This window comes from Etheostoma cragini, chromosome 13 (genome assembly GCF_013103735.1).
Source record: "Etheostoma cragini isolate CJK2018 chromosome 13, CSU_Ecrag_1.0, whole genome shotgun sequence".
NCBI lineage: Eukaryota > Metazoa > Chordata > Actinopteri > Perciformes > Percidae > Etheostoma > Etheostoma cragini.
In genome coordinates, this window is record NC_048419.1 from 16,258,430 (window position 1) to 16,281,110 (window position 22,681).

General features: G+C 39.4%; 1 protein-coding gene across 3 annotated transcripts in view; it reads right to left on the reverse strand.

Moving 5' to 3' along the window:
* Positions 1-203: 203 nt before the first annotated feature.
* LOC117956127 (transcription factor COE1-A-like) overlaps positions 204-22,681 on the reverse strand; it is a 78,156-nt gene continuing 55,678 nt past the window's right edge. The window contains exons 11-17 of one of the 3 annotated variants that reach the window (XM_034891035.1): positions 15,641-15,729; positions 7,762-7,827; positions 7,501-7,663; positions 6,454-6,636; positions 4,980-5,171; positions 3,553-3,621; positions 204-2,189 (exon numbers count right to left, since the gene is read on the reverse strand). In XM_034891035.1, the coding sequence (XP_034746926.1) occupies positions 3,554-3,621; positions 4,980-5,171; positions 6,454-6,636; positions 7,501-7,663; positions 7,762-7,827; positions 15,641-15,729 (761 nt within the window). In that variant the 3' untranslated portion in view covers positions 204-2,189; position 3,553. Of the gene's footprint in view, positions 2,190-3,552; positions 3,622-4,979; positions 5,172-6,453; positions 6,637-7,500; positions 7,664-7,761; positions 7,828-15,640; positions 15,730-22,681 lie in introns of those variants that run through there. The other 2 variants (XM_034891037.1, XM_034891036.1) reach the window with 2 other exon arrangements.

Here is a 22,681-nt window from a genome sequence, read left to right on the forward strand (position 1 = left end):
GGCTTTTCCTAAACAGATACTATAATGCAAAACAAATCAGATGTCTTAATAATGTTCAATTTTTTAGAAATGAGAGTCAAAGCAAGTAACACATCTTTGGGGATGTGAGTTTTCTGGGTTCCAGTTGTTTTTCCTAAAATTACAAATGTTTTTGTAATGTCTTCTTTCAAATACAAATCCCTAATAATTCCTCCCATTTTTGTATTACTGCTTTGATTTAAGTCTTACTGACTTCTGGCTAAGGAGGTGGTGTGACTCAAATGACAAACAACTGACAGTTGTACACAGTATGGCATTCTTACACAGTTTCTGACTGTGTGTGACAAAAAAAGACAAGGCATAAGACTGTTTAGGCATTAATTTCTCAATGAAGCGCTTTGGCAAAATTAATATAATCATAAATTAATCAAGACTACTGAACCGCACACTGCAGGCCTGAGGGAGCAGGGACTTTCACTTTCTCATTCTTGCACACTGCATTTAAGACATGTTGCTGGCTAATTGTCCTGCACTGCAATAAAGTCCTTTTTTTCCAAAGACATGGAATTTCACACTTTATCTCTACCTTTTAAGAACACAAGTGCAATATGGGATGCAAACATTGTGAAGAGTTGTACTTTTAAATACAGTGGCACTGTAAAAATAAAAACAGAATTCCAGGTTCAGATTTGAAAAAAGTGAACCTCAGTGGAAGATGTTTCACAAAACTTAATTTTAAGACTCAGTTGAAGATTTCATAACATTCTTTGCAGCACAGCATTTAAGAAACACCATTAGATCATTTTCTCACTCAAGTAGTCAATCACACCGGTTAAGCGGGCAGGAGACAAAAGAAACACAATCTGATTGGCCGGCCGATGGCAAGAAGAATTTAAAGAACACAGCAAACCAAAAGAAAAACAAAACAGAAATAAGGCTTTATGTTTTAAGACAAACATTTGAGAAGCCAACTCTCACAACAAATCATAGTAAAAATGGAAGCAATCTTTAAGACATGTTCCCCCTCTTATAGAGGTTGGTGAAGCGGTGTCCGACTTTATAACAGGGCCCATGGATAGACTCAGTGGCAGAGGTCAAATCCTTAACAGGGAAGCAGCTGTTGGCACCTAGTAATCACACACTCGTGCACTTATTTATGGCATTTTTACAGTTAGCTTGTCAAATCTATCCTGAATCAGCTCTGCCCCATGTCCAATTTCTCTCTTGAATCTTGGATGGTGGAAAAACATTTCTTCACGGTTTGTTAAGTGACTGAATTTAGTTTCTCTCTGCACCTTCTGTTGGCTAACAGACTCCTTCTCAAAAATGTAGCATATAGGAGCAGCAGTGTCAAAGTAAACATTTGGATTTCTTGAATGGGCAAAACTAAGCATCAATTGCAGGCAGGAAGCATCTCAATCCTTCAGCTGATCGATTGAATGCAGAGGAAGACCTTGCTGTCTGAGTGCATGTACTGAAAGAGTGACGTATTGTGATTTGGCAACAAGAAGTGAAAGTGTGTGTCTGGTTTGGCTTGTCTGTGTCGGCTGGATTTGACCCTGTATAAATCCTGAAGCCTCTTCATCATCATCATCATCATTATCATTATCACCATCATCGTCATATATTCACATTATATTCCTTCATCAATGACCAAACTTCATAAATAGAAAATCCCTCATGTGAGATACAGTTACAAGATGATTATGAAACGTTAACTGTTGCACAAAAATCATTAAAGAGAAGAAGTGGATTCTCTCCAAAATAAATACACTTCCTGCGTCGGTGGAGAGTCATAATGTAGGCGTGGCCGTTCTCCTATAAAAGCATCAAGGTGTACAAAGTCTAAACAACTTATTTCTTTGCAAACAGTCTTTGTTTTTGTTTTTGTTTGTCTGTTTTTCTTGCAGTTGTTCTGTATTAGAAAGGGCCTGAGTTGGGTTTGATCCTTCAGATCGGGACAGCTGCTTCCATCCCCGACCGGAGTCTGACTCTCACCGAAATCCTCCATGGGGATTGGTTTGAGTGTGCTTGGTTCACACACACACACACACACAGACACACAAACGCACGCACTTACATGTGCTGGCATGCACAATCGCACACACACAGACACACACACACACACACACACACACACACACACACACTCACACTCACACACACACACACACACCTTTACATGGGTGGGACGATCATTCTCGGGATTGCTGTTGGGTGGAAAAAGAAACGAAGGAAGAGAAAGAGGGAAAAGAGAAAGAAAACTTTTAAAACAAAGCCAACTATTTTTCATGGTCATAAAAAAATTCCTCATAAATACATCAATATGTTTTCCCATCTGTGCAGCTGTGTGTCTGCAGCGACATTTAAAACATCAATAGACAAATAAATCAGTAAAACAGAGCGGGGACACATCATATAAGTTGGCTCTTGGCGTTGCTACTCGCTCTCTCTCTCACACACACACACACACACAAACACACACACACACACACACACACACATATTTAATTCTGCGCAGGAACAGTTGGCGTATTTTACTGTATGCTTGTGTGTGCCTGACAGATTGCATCATGGCGTTGTGCTCAAACCCAAGGGATGGGTGTCAACATGTGAGAGGCAGAACCCAGCCCAAAGTCTTACACACACGCACGCACGCACGTACACACGCACACACATACAAATGATTAAACAAAAGGTTTTGTTTGTCATGGTGAGTAAGTACTTTAAAGAGAAAATAATTCATCTTTAGTGCCAGCATGAAAAAACTCTACAAAATGTATTGTTTCAGGCGACCCTCAATTTATTATTTCTTGTCTTTATTTATTTTTTGTCTCAGGTGTTCACAAACACACACACTAACACACACACACACACACACACACACACACACACACACACACACACACACACACACACACACACACATACAATGGGCATTGCAGGTATGCTGACAGTATAAACTGTCAAGATAGTTGAACAGCTGTCATTGTTGATTGCTCCCTACGTAAGCTGTCAGTGTGTGATCACCAAGTGTGTGTGACAGAAGAAAGTGTGTGTGCAAAACTGTAAGTGGGGAGTGTTTATTTCAGCTGTGCTTTGAGGCTGAGCTCTGAGTTCCCACACCCCCGCACATGATCTCACACACACGCACGCATGCACACAGCCAAACAAAGCCAGTGATGTTGAGAAATAAATTCTCTGGGCCAAATGTCTTTTTTTGTCTCTGTAAATATCCAACTTCCTGTCTTTTTTCCCAGTCAATAAAATGGCAACAGAATAGCTAGAGCTGCTGATCTGATATGTGGATGGAAAAGTAAAAAAAGAAGAGGATAGAGAGGTGATAATGAGACAGAAGGAAAGCTGGAGGGAGAATATGAGACTTATTAGGAAGTTATGAGATGAAAGAGAAGTTGGGGATAAAACACAGGAAAGTGAGTGAAAGATCATTCTTAGGTAAAAGATGTTAAACATGAAAGGCAGTTATTACATAATTGAAATTAGTAAGTTTACCAAAAGTTGCTAATTCAATTAGTTAACAGAGTTGAAGGAAGAGACAGTGGAGGGACATACTTCAGGTGAAGGCCAGGCCTTGTAGAGAGTTGGCTGTTGAGTACTTGCTAGAGTCCACAAATGTTTGATCTGGTAGAGAGAGGCAAAGAGACAGGCAGGAAAGAGAGGGAGATGGAGAGAGAGATGGAGAGAGAGAGAGAGAGAGAAGAAAGAAAAAGGAAGGGTAAAGGGCAGAGGAATAAAAAGGGGAAGGGTTAAAAGTCAGGAGAAAAGACAGGAAAGAAGAAAAAGAATGAAAAAAAACTGTTAATCCAAAAGCTGAAGCAGTACAAAAAGCAGACTTGGATAAGAAATTGTCCTTACCAGAAAAATGTTCATTTAATTTAAAATGATTGCATTAAAAAAAACAAAAAGCTTTGCTGTTAGTCTACAATAACTGTTTATGTTAAGGAGCAAATGTGGATGTAGCGTGATATTCTTATAGGAGTGCTGCGGTTTGTAAGAAGGTGTGAATGATTGGGGTTAGAACATACTAGGGGTGGGAGTCACCAGACACCTCCCGATACGATATCATCACAATACTTATGTTACAATATGATATTATTGCGATTTTAAACATATTGCAATATTCTGCAATATATTGCAATTTATTACTTTTATTTCCAACTTCTAGTTATGTATATTGTTCATCTCACTTCAATTTTATTGATGCAAAATGGGATTGTCAAGCAGGCAAACTGACCAACACATATTATAAAAGATTGATACTTGGCGCCTGTGTATCGATACAGTATTGCTAAGGAAAATATCGCGATACTATGCTGAATCGTTTTTTTCCCTCGCCCCTAGAAAACACATGGCCTTGAAAGTGAAAACTGTGTCCTGTCTCTACCATTGTCAATATGTGACTTGGTTGCCAAATGTTTAACAAAAACACTCATAACAATGTCTAAGTATTTGGTTGTTATGGTATGTTAACATGGTGATGTTTAGCAGGTATAATGCTTTCAATGTTTCAATGTATCGAGTTAGCATGCTAACATGAAAACAAAATACAGCTGACTCCTGCATAATAAACCAAATGTGTTGGACAAATTGGACAAAACTAGATGAAAAATTAAGGTATCACTAAGTTAATACGTGTACAATTAATTCTGACAGGGATGTGAATATCAAGAATAGCTGTTCATTCCACTTAAAAACACAAATCTGAATCTGCTGGGGATGTTAGAGGAAAAATATGATGATCACCAAAGTCATTAGGATTAACACTTCAGGGACCATTAATGTCTGTATAAAATGTCAAGGTAATCCATCTAATGGTATAAGGATATTTCAGTCAGACAGACCTAAAACAGAGTATACACCTAATGTTTCATCAGAGAAGGATGTGAAACACAACAAGGACTCTAATGGGAGAATATCTGCTGAGGAAGTCGTCTCGCTAAGCATCCTCTGACTGATTGGCTGCTGTCATGGTAAATTACCGTGGAGCCCATTGGCGTTGGTACAGGAGGGCGGAGGGGAGGAGGAGGGCCTGACCACTGGAGCGAAGGCAGACTTCTGCTTAACGGCCGCCGACACCATGTTAGCTGGAGAGAACGAAAAGACGCCAGAAGAGGAGGAGCAGTTGGAGGGGAGAGAGGTGGAGGAGGCCATAGTGGGACTGGATGGGACAACTTTGAAGGTGGTAAGTACATTGTCAAAGGGGAAAGAAGAGGAATAAGGAGTAAGAGAGAATGAAAGGTGGAATGAAGAAGAAAAGGGATGGAATAAGGATGAAGGGTGAGAATAAAAAATAGAGACAGATTATGGTTACTTTATTGAACATAATGCTCTAATTTGATTTTGATTTCATCAATTACATTCGAAATTCTCCACATTATGTAAGACATAATGATATACGTACATACCGTACACGTTTTTAAGATGTTAGTTTAATTTAAATTATTTGTTCAGTCAATACATGCGACAAAAAGTTGCTTGAGACAGGCCTCTTGAGAAAATACTATATGGCCAAAAGTCTGTAGACACCCCTGTCCAATTACTTTAGTGTTTTTTTAATCTGGGACTGTTGGAATGCCCCTGTGCACAAAGCCAGGTCCACAAAAAAATGGTTTTCAGAGTTTGGTGTGAACAAACTTGAATGGCCTGCACAGAACCCTGACCTTAACCCCATCCAACACCTTTGGGATTAATTTAAACAATAACCAGATTGTGAGCCAGGCCAGTGCTCCACCTCAGTAATGCTTGTGTAGCTGAATTGAAGAAAATCCCTTCCAAAATAATGTCGGAAATCTTCCCAGGAGAGTTGGAGGCGGTTATAGCAGCATATTGAAGCCCATTGTTGAGGAATGAGATGTTTAGAAATCCCATACAAGTGTAATGTTCATGTTTTCACACACTTTTAGACCACTCTTCCAAAGTAAAATGTCAGCACACAAACATCTCACATCTCAATAAATCTCCCTCCCCCCTCTCCCGTTTGTGTTCTGCTAAATGGAAAAGGGATGCAATTAACCAACAGAGAGAAAAGAGGTGTGGCTGTCAGATGAAAGGAAGCAGTAAGGAGGAAGGAGATGGTCGGAGGACAAAATCGAGTTGGTGATTGTTTTTGAAGGCACAGAGACAGAAAGCCCCATGGGGGAATCTCCACTCGGCAGATCTGAGACATTCACTTCCTGTCCAAAGACGTGTGTAGGTACACGTTTGTAAGATCTGCATACATGTATGCAGTGTTGCTCACCTGTAATTAAACTGGTAGCTATGTAACTGCATTTTGAAGCAGCTTGGTGGCGGCAAGGACTCTATAATAAGTAACTTCAGTACAGTTTGGTTCGAGCTCTTCCGCAGTGAAGAAGCTAAAAGCTTGTAAAAACACGTATTTTTCCCCAGGTGTAGTGTGTGATTGAGTGTTTGTTTATAAGTGTCTTTGGAGTAAATGCACACATTTACACTCACTAGCATAAGGCGAGTTGGCGGCAGAGCCGTTGAGGAAAGTAGGCGAGCCTCCCAGGTTGGTCATGCCGGTGTTGTTAGTGTAGCCGTTCATGGTGCTGGTGACAGACGTGTAACTGGTCTGCTGAGGCGTGGAGCTGGGCACGTACCCGTGAGGGGACACGCTACTGCTGCTGCGCACAAATCCTGCAGAACATGTGGAAGAGAGGAAGAATGGGATGTGGTGATTGGACAGTTGGTTGAAGTAATGTGAACACAGATCTTTCATGAAATTAACCAACAATTATTTAACCAATGTTTATGTCTATCTTCTGATTCGACCCATAGGAGCGTTTCATACACTAGTGCCCCTAGTGGGGGCAGGAAATATTACCCACTCGAGCGTTTTCATGTCTAAATCAGAGTACGTAACCGTTCCGGAGGACAACGTCGTGAAATGGTTGCAGTTTGCTTAAGTTTAGGCAACAAAAACTACTTGGTTAAGTTTAGAAAAAGATTATGGTTTGGCTCAAAATTAGACATTACTTTTTGGTTGTGCACGTGATGCAGAACGTCACGTTGCTCTGCTTGTTCCTAGCGTAAAAATAAATACTCGCCATTTAATTTTTAAATGGGACACAAACCCTGGTGTCCTGGGAGAAAGTCCTGTGTGTGTTTGACCACCACCCTCACTGCCTCCACACAGAATTTGGATGTGAATTTGATTTTTATTTTTGGCAAAAAGATATCCTATTCATGCAGTGATTTCTGAGTAGCTGCAAGACTTTGTTAGACATTATTAAAAATAGCATCAGAACAAAGAAGTTAAGGCTGTTTACACCTGTTTACTCAACAACATATGCATATTAATGCGTTTTCTGTAACAAGAATTTATCTTGGATTATAACACAAGATTTTGTTTGTGAATATCTAAAAACGTAATATCTACTTTTTTTCTTTCAAAGGTAAAATAGGAGTATTGTGTGTCTCTAGGTCAGATGGGGTGATGTGTATTTGAAAAAACTCATTGCCATTAAAATGAATCTATACAAAGCATTGTACAATTCTTACCCTGATTGCCCTGTGGGGGTTCAGAGATGTTGACGGACAGCTGCCCACTGAAGGAGTTGACCCCCATCATGCCGCTGTGGGTGGAGCCGGAAAGCTGAGTGTGTCCTCGTGGAACACTGTAGAGAGCTTCTGCAATGTCCGCCGCACGCTTCAGGATGATCTCCTACAGGAAACACAACAGAATGATTACCACAAACAGGAAACTAAAAATACCACTTTCATTCTATTTTCTTGTGGATATTTGCGTGTGTGTGTCCTTACCTGGTTATTATGGGGCAAACCGTAGAGGGCTTCCACCAGGTCAGCTGCTCTCTTTAAAATAACCTCCTAAAAGAAAGAGATAGAAATAGAAGGTAGAACTTGCCTCAGTTTATTTGCAGTGAACACATATAAAACATCTAAATCAAAACACACCAGTAACTTACATCGAGGTTTTAGATATACTTTATGTGAAGACATACAGGCAGATAAACAACCACACATAGAATCACAAAAACAAGATATTAAAAACACACGTGCAATCTTCCCCCCTCCTTCCTCTCACTATCACACCAACATCCATTTCACCATCTATTCATGATAAACAAATTGCTCTTCACTTCTTTTAAAGGCAGATTATCTGCTGTCAAGTCAAGTGCTTTTATGCATCTTTTCTCTCTGTGTCTAAATGACATCTTAAAGTGACAGGCATTTAAAATATACTTTAAAGTAAATCTAAAGTGCTCTGTGGGCTCTTCTGCTGTGCATTGCTAATCAAATCAGACCACAATGATGAGAGGCACTCCTTTCTTTTATTGATTATAATTTTCATAATTAAAAATATAATTGTCCAGTGTTTGTGATAAGTAGGGCCGTATGTGGGTCAGGTTCTCTCATTCTTATTCACATTTTTAACGTCAACAGTCATTGCTAGATCAGTGTTTCAATGCCCCCACCCCCCGTTCTGCCTACCCAGGCCCATTTTCACTTTTTTCTCCACCACCTACTTTTTTTCACTTTGCCACACATTGGGAATTATCTTCCTTATATTCCCCACCCACCAAACCCTTTACAATTTTCTCTTTTTCTCAGTCTCTCTATTGTTTTGCTGCTCTTTTTCACCCGCCACCTCTCAGTACTCCACCCTTTTCTCTCTTGGCCCCCACCCCAGGGTCTAAGGTGTCTTGTTTAACAGTTAATGTGTTGTCGTTTCCACAGCGTGAGGCCGCCCGGCGACAGAGAGAAAATTACTCCGTGCTTCACAGTATTAACCTGCACTGTGTGACATTCTCTCACACACACATACACACACACACACACTTATGGTTGGCTGCATGTGTGCTCTTTTGAGTTGGTGCCTGGTGGAACATATTGCCTCTCCATCAGTGTGTCAGTGTGTATGTATGTGTGTGTGTGTGTGTGTGTGTGTGTGTGTGTGTGTGTGTGTGTGTGTGTGTGTGTGTGTGTGTGCGTGTGTGTGTGTGTGTGTGTGTGTGTTGATACAATACAAGAGGTCACAGAGCCAGCAAGCAGTATTAGTGTGCCTGTCCATGGTGCTAAATTCAATCTTTTACACATTATTATGGCCAGGCTGGCTCTCTGTTAACCTTTCATTATTAGAATGTTGAGCGGAACTCCCACCCACTCATACCCACACCCACACCCACACACACACACACACACACACAAACTCACTGAAACCTGATCCTCAATGTTTGAACAGTTCCAGTAAGGCCGTAGCTGATAAACGGGAAGGAAAGATGATCCTCTGGTAACATCCTCATTATCAGGTCTGCAGGCTTCTGCTACTAAATCACTCAGAGCCTCTGACTGCTGGGATCAATGCACTTTGAATACTTTGCCTGTTTACTTCTTTTCATATTTAGACACACAGCTATTCACATCACCTAATTAATCTCTCCCAGGTTGCGTCTGTAAATAAGAACTATTGTTCGTCGGATTACCTCGTGCTCAAAACAAATGAGTAGTGCTTCCTGCATTGTGTGGATATGAATGAGAATTAAAGTGTTGTCAATCTTTTAGGCATCATTTACTTTTTCAGAACTGATTAAAAAGTCTAAAATAATTTGCCTTTGACTTCTTGAGGGCCTAAGCTTTAGTCAAAGGGATTGCCTGCAGCAGCAACAAATGCAAATCTAATTGTAGCAACAAATGCTAAAAATAACAAATATTAGTGCTGTTAAATGATTTAATATTAAATAGTGATTAATAAAATTAATCACTATTTAAACAAGTGTGTGCGGTGTGCCTGTTGTTATGTTTCCGCTCTAGCTAGATCAGGTGTGGTGTTGTAGTTTTTCTAATGTTACTAATTGTTGCAAAAGCATGTGTAAAAAACAACAAAGTTTGGTACGCCAAAAAGAATGTCAATCTTGCGAAAAAAGAATTGATGCCAAATGGGTAAAATGGGTTTGCGTTAACTTTTGAGTTAATGCCATAATACTGCAAAAATGTTGTGTTTGCGTCCTTGATGTGATGATTTGCATGTCAATGCAATGATATCTATGTGGCGAGATTGAAACTCTGATACTTGGTTGAAAGTGAACATGTTTTACCAACAGGGACTGATGATAGGAAGTGTTGTTTTGACAGCATTTTAAGGACTACATTTTAATGTAATTAGGTCCCAAATAAACATAAAAAATTAAGTCTTTGAAAGGCTGTTTAAACAACATTTAAACAGTATGCAACCTAGACGTCTAAAATACTAGGGTTTGAAAGTTCATTCTTGACCTTAAATCGGAGTTTGAAAAGATCATCCAAATTTACATTTTCCAATGTTCATCACAAACGGCGTTGTTTAGAATATAATGGGATACACTGAGCACATTTTAAGACACACAAATCACCAAATCAGTGCTTGTGGTGCTAGTGCCAAATCAGTGCCAAACCCAGTGCCAGTGTGCAGTAGGTTTTGTTGGGATTGACCCTTTCCTTCATGTTTCTGTCCATTACCTGCTTTCTGGGTTTACAGTAGATACTGATGAATTATTTCATTTCTTTCATTTTTTTATTGTATAATGACAACAGAGTGACAGGTGCCAACTCTGACATGTGTCTTTTTTTTTCAATCACAGATTACTGCTTTTTTCTTTGATTCCTGTAATTGCTGCGATAAATCTTGATTTTGAAGCTTTAATCTAAAAGTAAAACGTTTGCCTTGATTCATGTGATTGTCCTACAATGTCTTTATCTGTTGTCATATATTTATGGAATATACGCCTTACATTTTGCTGTCATTGTCATGTCTTGTCAGTCGTTTTTTTCAAGATGCAAGCCCTTTGACTCATCATCAAGACTTTTTTTAGTATAATCTATTCTTGTCTGTTTCGGGTAAATATTCAGACAGACATGTCGACTGACAGTCAAACAGGGAAGTAGGGGGGTGAGAGAAAGAAAAGACAGAACTGCTGGCAGAGAGAAAAAATAACAGGAGGTGTCTAGGTGCTTTTACTGTCTGAGTTATGAGCAGCCCTAATGTGATAACCATACATTAAGCATGCACACGCACAACACACACACACACAGTATGTGCATTAGGACCAGGGTTGGCTGAGCTGAAATATCCGTGGGGTCAGATATGTGTGTGACGTGTGTGTGGTCGGGCGTGCACAGATATGACACACACATGACTTATTCCTCACTAATGCTGGTACATTAGCCGCTTGATCCGCTTCTAATGTCCCATTAGGGATGCTGTACATGCAGGGTCACACCTCGTACAGGGATGATATCATACTGTACATGTATGCTCAGAGATTTATGGGGAACAATCACACACACACTCTCTCTCTCTCACACACACACACACACACACACACACACACACACATGAACATATGTGGTTTTCTCACTGGTGAACATCAATACAGAAGTTTAGTTTGTTAAAATCATATATTGAGAGTTTCATGGTTTCATGACTGTTTGTTCATGCTTCACCAGGATTACTCATTTTGGTGATGCTGATGACATGACCTCAGTACAATGTATGACATCATCAAAATGAGTCGCATACAGATGTCAGCTCAGTGAGTCACCAGAGAATGTTACCAGTCTAACGCACTCTGGTCCGGAACTCCTTCAATGAGAAACACACACATTCCTGTAAAACAATAATTCCCTTAAAGAGTAGTAGTTCTGGATGTTGTGATTTACGGTGTCTTCTGTCACATAAAGTGTTTTTCAAAGTTACATTAATAGACTGATGTGCCATTTTGTTTTCTTTTCCATTCATTCCATACGAATGGAATGCATATTTTGACTGAAAATCTGTAAAAGTCATCTCTGAAAATATGGATAAACCTGTGGAAATCATGATAGAAATGTGTCATCATGTTTTTGTGATATTTCTAGTCTCATTTCAAATTCCAGTTGTTTATGCTTGAATTGTTTCATGTACATAAAAACAGGGGGCTGAAAACACACTTACAGTAAAAAAGCATACTGACACTATCTGGGTTCAGTGTAAATTGTAAAATTGTCATTCGGGAGTGCAATCTGTGCAAAAACACCACCTTTTACTCATTAAGCTTCCGGAAATACTCCAAAACCTGAGAGGGAAGTTATTGTCTTTCAGTGTGTTTTTTTTCTTCCACCTTTTACTGCAGCCGTGAGGAGGGGGCTCCACGCCAAGATGTGATTGATTTCTTTGTGCACCCAAAGAGGCTTTTCTGTTTCTTACTCTCTTACAGCAGTTACTGGCCGATTGCCCACACAGGTAAATAGCAGCAGATTAGAGTATAAGATATGGTATAAAAACAGTTTATGGCTGTTTATTAAACATTTTATATTATGTGATATTTACACTTATTATAAACATTTAGTACATACAAAATAAATTAATATTTGTTGCAGCATTACAATACTCTAACCTGTGGTTGTACTCATAAGCTGGGAGTGTATAACTGGGGCAAAACAGAAGCTGGAGTAAGTAAAGTCCCTGTAACAACGTTTTTTTAAATAGGACAATGAAAACACAGTCGATATGTATTTCGGCTTTACTGTGAATATGTTTGTCACTGTGTACAGTAACTGTATGAGCACATATGGATGGATTCTGAAGAGATCATGGTGACACAAAGTAACAGCTGAACACTAGTGTGTCTGTGTGTGTGCGGCAAGCAAAATCCCCTCAATGTTCACTGAACAATTATAGAGTCGGCTGTCCACTGGTAATCCTCTCATCCACTCCACTGCCCAGTCTGTCTGTGTGTCTGTCTGTCTTTCAGTATTTTTCACAGTGGTTGTAACAAATTCTCATAACTACACAGACACATAATATAAAAACTGATTGATACTCGCAACAAGCAGGCAAGTGTGTGTGTGTGTGTGTGTGTGTGTGTGTGTGTTTGTGCGTGTGTGACACACACACGCACAGGCCAAACACAAGGCCACAGGCCAAACACAAATACTCTTCTAAACAGAGGGCATCAACAGTATGAATTGATCTCGTCATGATAAAAAAGCTCTAGAAGTTTCCCCACATTTAGCACCGATTGGTCACTCTATCGCCTCTTGGTAAGACCTGTATCGATACATCGCCTACTCTGGTTGCATTTCCAGCAGCTTAATGGTTCTTATTGTAGTTTTGCCTGGAAAAATCTTTAGTGACATCATGTTGCTTATCATAAGTTTGACCGGTTTTCCAAGGGAATAATAAAAATACAAATAGAAAAGTACGGTGTCAATTTAGATTTTTAATAATGCTAAAATGCTTTATGGTAGATGGGGTCAGAAGTGATATCAAAATAAGGTATTACGGTATTTATGGACTCATTTAGTACAAGTAATGTGCTTATATATATATATATAATGTGCAATAATAATGTAAGAATAAACCAAGTAAAATACTAATAGTTATGTAGCGACCACTTCTTTTTTTATACTCCCAGCATGCTTCATGGGAACTGACTGCAAATGCAGGTCTGACCAATTAGATCACTTTTATCCGCTGTATAATCTAAAAACAACAGCGGTAAAGCAATTTTTCCCCTGTACATTTTAGTTGAAATCCAGAGAGGGAAAACTGGAAGTAGTACTTATTCTGTTTTAACAAGGTGTGTGTCATGCTCTCACTCTCTCTCACAAATCTAGTGTGTTTGTGAGCACATGTGTGTTTATGCATGAAAGAGTTCCTGAACTGATTTTTCTGCAGCACTCTTTGCAAGTTGCTCTAAATATAACGGCCTGGTCATAGGTTTAAAAAAAAAAAAATACATTGACTTTGATAGGTTGACTTCAGTCCTGACTTCCAGCCTTTTGCATAATTTATATTGAAGTTATGATAAAGCTCAAAACACTTATTCAACCTCTGTAATGCCCAATTAGCTTAAAATTAAATGGCAAACGATTTGATAATCAGTTGCAATAGCTAAAAAGCTAAATGGAATGCCAGGATTTGCCTGGAGTGAGACCTCTTCCCACAACTCTCCCGCTATCTTCTCTTTCCCATGTGCATATGCATGCACAAAACAGCCAATAGGAACACTCTCTCTCTGAAATGACCTGTGATTTGCCAAAGTCTACCGTCACGGGCTAGATTTTCTAAAGCCTGTAAACCAAGAGTCAAGAGGAGGTAGGAGGAAGTCTAGTTTTCTCTCAGACCAAATTTCAAAATGCGGACAAATGTATTTGTCCAACGATATTAATAAAAAAATGCCTACAACAGCGTTAATCATCCTAATCATGTTTCAAACAAAAATGCTGCTTCTATTTTCTAAAATATAAGAAAGTCAAAGAAATTGTGATGGGCACTTTTACACAAAATGTTGTCTAGTGAATTGAAAGTTACTTAATTAATCATGAAAAGGATTGTTGGACTAATTGATTAGGAAAATAATCAGTGGTTGAAGCCCTAAGGAACAATACCTACTGCGTTGGCACTGAAAGCTGGCAAAGCGATGGTTGTGAACCTTGAGCTGTGTAAGCGACCAATGTGGACATAATTCTGAGGATACGGGGCGGTAATTGAACACAATACACTTCATAACCTTATCTGATCTGTTAACATAATCAATTATACCATCTGTAACATTTCCTTAACATACTGAAACCCCTAACTATTAACGTTATAACATTCTGTAATACATCTTTTTCATAAAGTTGAATCCTCAACTACTTTTTAAACCACATATAACTTTAAGCTACTTTAAGATGTTTTCCAACTAGGTTTTAGTACAAGCATTTAGACAACGTTAAGGCTAAAAAAAAAACCATAATGTAAACAAGTGAAAGCAACAAATACTTCAGACTATGAAGTCTGAAGTATACAAATGTGAGGTGTGGGATGTATTAAACACATTCCCACAGTAATACATAAAACATATGTTGGAGCCAAGGTGTCGGCACGGCAGTGATGACATCACGTCATAGCCACAACATCACATTGTGACCAGCACTCATTTTTAATGATGTCACAGCAAAGAAAGCCAATCCTGGATCAGCTCCATTGGGGATGGGGAGCCAATCAATAGCAGCTGTTTTAAAAGGTTATGACCCTGAGAGTAGTCATAACTAAATAGGCAAGTTATAAGATGAATAATGCTAGCTCAGTAAGCACACACACACACGCACACTTTGAAAAATGGCTCTGCATGTACAGATCAAGAAGACAGGGTTTGGTATCAAAGCTGTGCTCATCGTTTGGTGCTAATTGTTTACATCTGCTGATCCTTTATACACTCTGCTTGATCTCCAGCTGATAAACAAATAATCAGATATGACTCTCTGATCTGGAGAAGATTCAAACGCTCACCCCGTAAACGGGTTTAAGCAGCGCTCTCTCTCTCTCTCACACACACACACACACACACACACACACGCACACACACACACACACAGTTCATGAAGAGGTAAAACACAACCCACAGGAGATTTGAAAACACATATTCTGCTTAGAAATATAAAAAGAACACACACAAAACAAACAAATAAAATGTAAACACAACATTATTATGTTCTTACTGTTTTGAATTATTGTGTGTGTGTGTGCTTGTTCTTTGACAGCAGAGCAAGTCAGCGTAGCTGGTTGTAAGCTGCTGGTTGGATCTCTGTATGAGCTTTTCTATTTCTACGTTCATTGTCCAGTTAAGGCATCAGATAAATGTGAAAGAGGTGAATGTACAGTAAATTGTTTCTGTACCTTTGGCAGCCTCTCAGGGTCTCCAGGGTGTCGAGGGATGACCTTCTGAAGCCTCTGGAAACCATAGTCGATGGTTGGTTCATTTAGTGCTGCAGAAGACAAGGAGGAACAGAAAGGGGGAATGAGTAAAAAGTAGTTGTTTTATCGTCAATTTCGCCAGCTACAGGAGGTTTTCTACGTTATACAATTTCTTTGTGCGCAGGTTTCTTTAAGATCTCATGAGATAGGCATTTCAACTTCTCGGAACAGTCCGGTGGTGATTTCATGCTGCACAATTGAAAAGTCCAACCATTAAAGATGTTGCAAATATTTGAATAATCTTGCCTTTCTTCCATAACTCCAGAACTAATACCCCATCGGTTTACTCTGTACCGACGTTCACTCTCTTTTAACTCTGTTTTAGTCTCCACCAACTCCTAAAAGAAATATCTGTCTCTTTAGCTACTAAACGCTTCATTTTATTTACATGCTAATTGCTATCTTAGTCTGTCTGACGTTTGGTAAGGTGGAGGCTGGGGGTGTGGCCTTGACCAACTGCCACTTTGCTCATTTGAAAGCCATGAGGTCTCTCTCTTTTATGGGGAGGCCAAATTCTCTGGGTGGGCAAAGCAAAGAAAGATGAGGTAGGTAGGTTTTAAAAAGAATGTGGTAACAGACTATGGTTGTTACACATGATACACGTGCACCTTCAGTGCTGTTAAACTTGCGCTTGCACACATGATAAACAGACCCAGAATCACAACATCTGTGCCAATCAGCGGGGGGAATCTGAGCAATGAGGAGAGCGGATGATATCTCATTTTGTGACATTTTGTTCCTAACCACCATGCTGGTATCAAGAAGTTTTTTATTTAAGACGTGGTTGGAAAAAAATGAACCTGCTCATCATCTCTTAAAGTCAACAAAAGCCTATAGGTTAGAGAGGAGAGCTTGTGACTTAAAGGTCAGCAGCTTAAAATGTGGCTGGTGAAACCCCATCTCTCAACCTCTACCATGGAGGTTTTTAGATTTTCTCCAGTGAAGACGGTCAGTGGACAACAATGGACGACTGGTTGTTCTGGGAAGCTGTTGGTGTGAAAATGTGTGACTTTATATTTTGTTTTTTTGTTTTGAGAATTTAAACTCTTACCCTTAAATGTTGGTGATCAATCTAGAAGTCATGTGAGTTGAGCTTAATTTTGTCATTTGACACAGAGAAAAGCAGGAGAGACAATAGAATATTGTGAGAAACTCAGTTGATGAAAAAAACAACTGTAAGTACAGTGTGTAAGTACTGTAGGGAAAACCTGGGACTTGGCATGACGTTGTTGTTGGTGTCATGATATTTGGTCTCAACTTGCAGCTCAGACTCAACTTTGTGATTGAGGTACAGCCCTACTAAATACCATGAGAGTTATTATGGGGAATACATTTTGGGGAAATGCCCTTTTCTACAATTTCAAGCTTGGACACTGATATTCTACTGTTGGGATCAGTGGTAGCAGCCCAACATGCAACATGCAAATATTCAGAGATGGATAGACCTGGTGGAAGAACTAATGGCGTCAAAAGCCTTTTTATGATAATAACACTGTAGGTATAATCTAAAGCTTCTTAAAGAGTGCTTAGTGTTCCCTTTAATGTCGCAATTACATTTTTCTACAGTCTTTAAGCAATCAATATGTCAATCAAGTCAGGCTCTAAAGGCTCTGAGTGATGGTTTAAAGTATTGCATGTGTTTATTTATCTGTACTGAACATGTGTCTTCACCCCATTGTTGAACCTCCTGTGCTGAGGTTACTGTGTGTGTGTGTGAGTGTGTGTGTGTGTGTGTGTGTGTGTGTGTGTGTGTACGACAGATAAAGGGAGAAATAAGAGAAGAAGAAGAAGAAAGAGGTAGAGAAGCTGCACTAGATGAAGTGATGTAGGTGTGGAGTGCAGATGGTGTGTGTGATATCCAAGTGTGCAGCGGGAGTAATATTTGGTACTTTCCACATCCAGCACTGAGAAATTACTTGCAGCTGAATGTCTTATGTTTTATTTTATTCAGCGTGTGTGTGTGTGTGTGTGTGTGTGTGTGTGTCTGTTTGTGCATGCATGTGTTTTATATGTACTGTATGTCTGTTTTATTATCACATCACACCCAAGTGTCTGGTTTCTGTTATGTCCTAAACTGCTCAATTTGTTAGCAACATAACTTCATAAATTGTGAGCTGTAAAAATACCAGATGTTTAACTGTCATTAACAATACTTCCCCGTGTCCGAGGAAACATTATTTATTTTTCTTAAAATCATAATTTGTCCAGAATGATTTATTAATGATAATTACATCTGAAGATCTGGTCTGGAGGAGTTATGTTGTGGAGAACGGAAGAGAAAGTGAAGCAAGGGATACATTAAAGCAGAAAAAGAGACAAAATAAATAACTTCAGGAATGAGAAGAGAGTGTGTGTTAAACCCCCCAAAGAAAACAAAAAAAAACTAAACTTAGTTATGGTTGAGAAAAACAAAACTAGAAAAGCAGCTGCCTAACAGTCAGTGGGATATCAACTGTCAGAATTAACTGCCAGTGTCAGATCCACACTCTCTAGAGACCTTTAACCGATGCCAACTCTGATAACACACACACACAAACACACACACACACGCAATGTACACAACCTAGAGTAGTTTTGATGCCTTAGGCCTAAAATGTCTCCAACTGACTCTTTATTAATAGAACAATATGTTCAATATTAAATGTTTGTGTGTGTTTATGGGCTTCTGAAGGTTTGTGTATGTGGAGACTAATGTCAGTGTGTATGTGTGTGTACTTTGAGGACACATGGTCAAGTTTCTCCAACGATTTCTTTGGAGGTTTCTTTCTGCACAGAAACAAAAATAGTATCAGTGCAGCAAAAGCCGTCCAAATGAACACACATCAGCGGTAAAAGACATTGGTAATACCAGCTACCAAACACATGTATCTCCAACGTTACAGATGGGTGTACCAAACAATGAACAACAAATCATTAGAGAGTTAAACAAACAAAGAAGTTATCAACTACCCTAGTCTCACATTGCCAGAACTTACTCCACAGCGCTGCAGTGTAACTACCCCAACATCCAACCTGAATGAAAAAACGGGGTCCTGTTTCCCATTTGAAAATCCAATTTTAGTAATCATGTTCTCTAGAAGCATATTTATGAAGGTTCTTAAATTTTTAAAGATGTTTCCCAAAGTAGCTCTCAAGAGCGATTGAATGCTTAAAGGTTGAGTCTTAAAACAATAATTATATACCCATATGTACAGTGAAATAGTTAGTGCATGTTGTAATCATTCCTACTGCACATACTGGCTGTGATAACTTTCTGACATGATTTTGATGGAACCAATTGGGGAAAAAATGCATTATGAGGTCTATCTGAAGCTAATCAAGAGAATATCTTCCAAAATTATAGTCCTACAGTATTAGCACAGAATTCCCTCTTTTCATTGACAGTGTTTACTTTCTGAGCGGCTAGGAGAGGAAACAAAAAGAGGGATTTTTTAAATAAAAAGTCAGTAGCTTCAAAATATAACCATGATGTCTAACTCTGCCTTCCCAAACTTCTGCTTTAGCTGAACTTCATTTTTGCAGAGATCAAGAACTGTGGATTTTGTCTGATTAGAATTGCGTTAGAAAGGGATTTCTAAGGCCAGTTTGACAAAAAAAGAATGAGCAAACGGTCCAGTTACTCTTTTAATGTGAGTATTGATTTAATACTCACAATTTAATTGGTTTAATTAAAAACCTTGTAAAAATTGTTAACCTCCCTAAATGTCAGCTGGACATGGTGCTGAAGAGGATAATAAATACACCTACAAATATGTATGTGCCATGTTTACACCCCTAGTAAGCTATGCAAAAGTCACAAATTAAAGTGCAAAAATCTGTTGTGCAATTCATGTGTGTATGAGAGTTAGTTTAGTGTTATTTGGTGATATTTCAGCAACTAAAACTACTTGAGTCAGGTTAGAGAATGATCATGGTCACGACAAAAAGAAACCAACATGGATGGTTAGTAGAAGACACATAACTTTCACCACTGCTTTTAAGAGACAACGGCCATTAGTCACACAGCCACAAGAGGTCTCCTTCAAAAAAATGTAAAAGTGACTTTGTGGCATTTTACGCCATTTGTCTGGTAAGGACAGTCTCCGTTCTGATTAGCTACTCTTTTGAGTACTCTAATCCAAAGATGTCTTGGCCAAGAAAAGCAGCAACTACAGTGAGTTAAAGATTAACAAAATAAAAACAAACTCAAAATGCGTCATACCGTCAGAATATCACTGGTTCCACCAGTGACCCTTGTTGCATTGAATGTATCTTGAACCACAAACTCACCAAGACATCCTTTAGGTTTGCACTGGCCAGTCACACATTGCTTGCTGCACAGATTGCTTGTTTCTTTTTTATTATTTCTTATTTTCTGCCAAGTTGTGCTTTTCCTTAAGACTTAAAGTGTCCACAGATGTTGTCAAAACCTCCTACACAAGAAACAAAGACACATCAGCAGATTATTTGGTGACAATAAGACTTGAACCTGTTTTATCTTGACTCATTTTGCCACCCTACTGCCCATGAAAGCATCTCTGCATGAATGCCTCCTGCTTTTTTTCTACCTCCCCCCTCTTCCCTGCTCCATCTCCTTCCACCTTCTGCCACTTTCATCCATCCATCCATTCCTCCATCACTCCCCCTCCAGCCCCGCTCTTCCTCTCAGAGTCCAGAGCTGCCTGCAGATCAATACTCATAGAAGTTTCATGAGGACAGACCCTCCACAATACAATAAAATGTGAACAGAAGGAAGGAGACAGAAGAAAAGAAGAGGGGCATGTGGCAAAGAGAAAAAGCATGTTGCATGTCCAGGGTTTGTTATGTGCTTTTATAGTTTTATTAAACTACAACATTTCCTATCCTTTGGAAGTGTTGAAAGAATAGACAGCAAAGGTGGGTAAGGGAGCGGGAAGGGAGAAAAAAACAAGGGTGAAGCTGGATGGATGAAAGGACAGACAGGGCTGATGTAAAAGGAGAAGAAAAAAAAGAAAAAGAGGAGGAGGAGAGGCGGTGTGGTGAGATCGATTTTCTGGCTAACCACCAGTTCAATACCACTGAATTATTGCTTCATTCTTCCCCTTATGAGAGAAGATATCTTTCTCTCTGGGTCCTCTTCTCCCTGTGACTTTCTGTGTGTTTGTATATGTGTGTATGTACATGTGTGTATCTGCATGTGTGTAACAGTATATGTGTGATCCATTTATGGGTGGATCAATATTTTACAATCTGGTTTTAGAAGTCCACCTTTCTGTCTCTCTTTTTAGGTCTCTTTCTTTTCACTGTTTCTCTCTCCCTCTGTATTCCAATCACTTTTGTATCTTTCTTTCTGTGTCTGCAAAATCAAAAGTGTGATTGCTCGTAAGAGAGAAAAGTCTGAAATGGTGATACTTTTCCAGCTTTCACTAAAAGTTTCTTCTCCACGACTGAGATACGAATTTTCTTAGGCAACTGCATTGACAATAAATCAGCTTTATGTGTGTGTGTGTGTGTGTGTGTGTGTGTACATATATATATATATATATATGCGCATTGTGTGTGTTCATGTGCTCATGTGTAACGTCTGTGTGTGTAAGACCATTTATTGATTGTCACTTTGTACCATTGTATTTTTATAGGAGTGTGTGATGTCGAGAATGTTAATTTTTCCCACCAGGCCAATGAAGCAGCCATACGGCGCTGTGTGTGTATGTGTGTGTGTGTGTGTGTGTGTGTGTGTGTGTGTGTGTGCGTGTGTGTGCGCGCGCGTGCACACGGTGTGAGTGCGTTTGTGTGGTAGACCATCTGTTGACCAGACTACTCACCATCTTTCCCTCATATCTCTCTGATTTACAATTACTTTCAACTCCTGCCCCTATTTGAAAGTGTGTGTGTGGTAAGTTGTGTAAGACAAGACCCTATGCAATGGTGGCTTTGTGTGTGTGTTTACGTTGTGCTTTGTTGCATATTGTGTGTGTGTTTAATTGCTCAGCCCTTACACCCAGAGGCAACCACAGCTAAGAAGCACTGAGAAACCTCAACAGCCAATCAGCTTCCACCGCTTTGACCTTTCACCAGCGGCTTCCAGAGAGAAGTCAACCTTGAGGCGGGGTCAAGCAACCGCAGTAATAGATCGCGTTTCCTGGGTCACATGTTGAAGCGATCAGCCAATCGCAAGGTCACGGGGGGTCATCTCCACCCAATAGGAGATGCAGTTAGACACCAGACGGACCAATTACCAGCCAGCAAGCCTCAGGGTCAGACCAAAAATGTTTTGACTGAAGAACATTGAACATTGAGGCACACAGGCCGAGTACCTTTGTCAAGACATTTTAAACAAAAACAAAAGTCTTGTATCTTGTGTTTTTTTCAAAGCACTTTCCTGAATAGGAGCATTGTGAAGTCCATGTCCTCGCATTTTACATTGTTGAATGAGTTCCTATACTGTAGGTGGAGCTATTTTCTTTGTCTCGTCAGCCAAACTGCTCAGCTTCTTCTTCCCTGCTTTTCTTCTACTTTTCTGATGTTGTTGCATTTTGTATTTTTAATATCATTCTTTTCATGTGACTTGAAGCACATTTAGTTATTTTTGTTATACACCATGCTACATGATTTAAACTCACCCTGCCATAATTCCGAACAAATGACTGTAGCCAATGCTTGAAACACAAAACGTATCACTTAATTTAGATTTTTTCAGAAATTATTAAAGCTTTCATTAACTTTCATGATGGCAACATTAAAACTGATAATTTATCCATTGGGAGTTTTTTCATCTCTATTGATCAGGTTTAAATCCTCATCTTTATCTCCATCATTAAATGTCTCCAAAGAATTTATACAGCAGCTGATCTTATTTTCTCTCTGGGGATGACATCATCGTTACGGTGTGATGGAGCCATGTTGAGCGGATCAATACCAGACATCACATCACCTCCATCCATTCCACATGTATGTGCAGACAAAATGAGCAAACACACACACACACACACACACACACACACA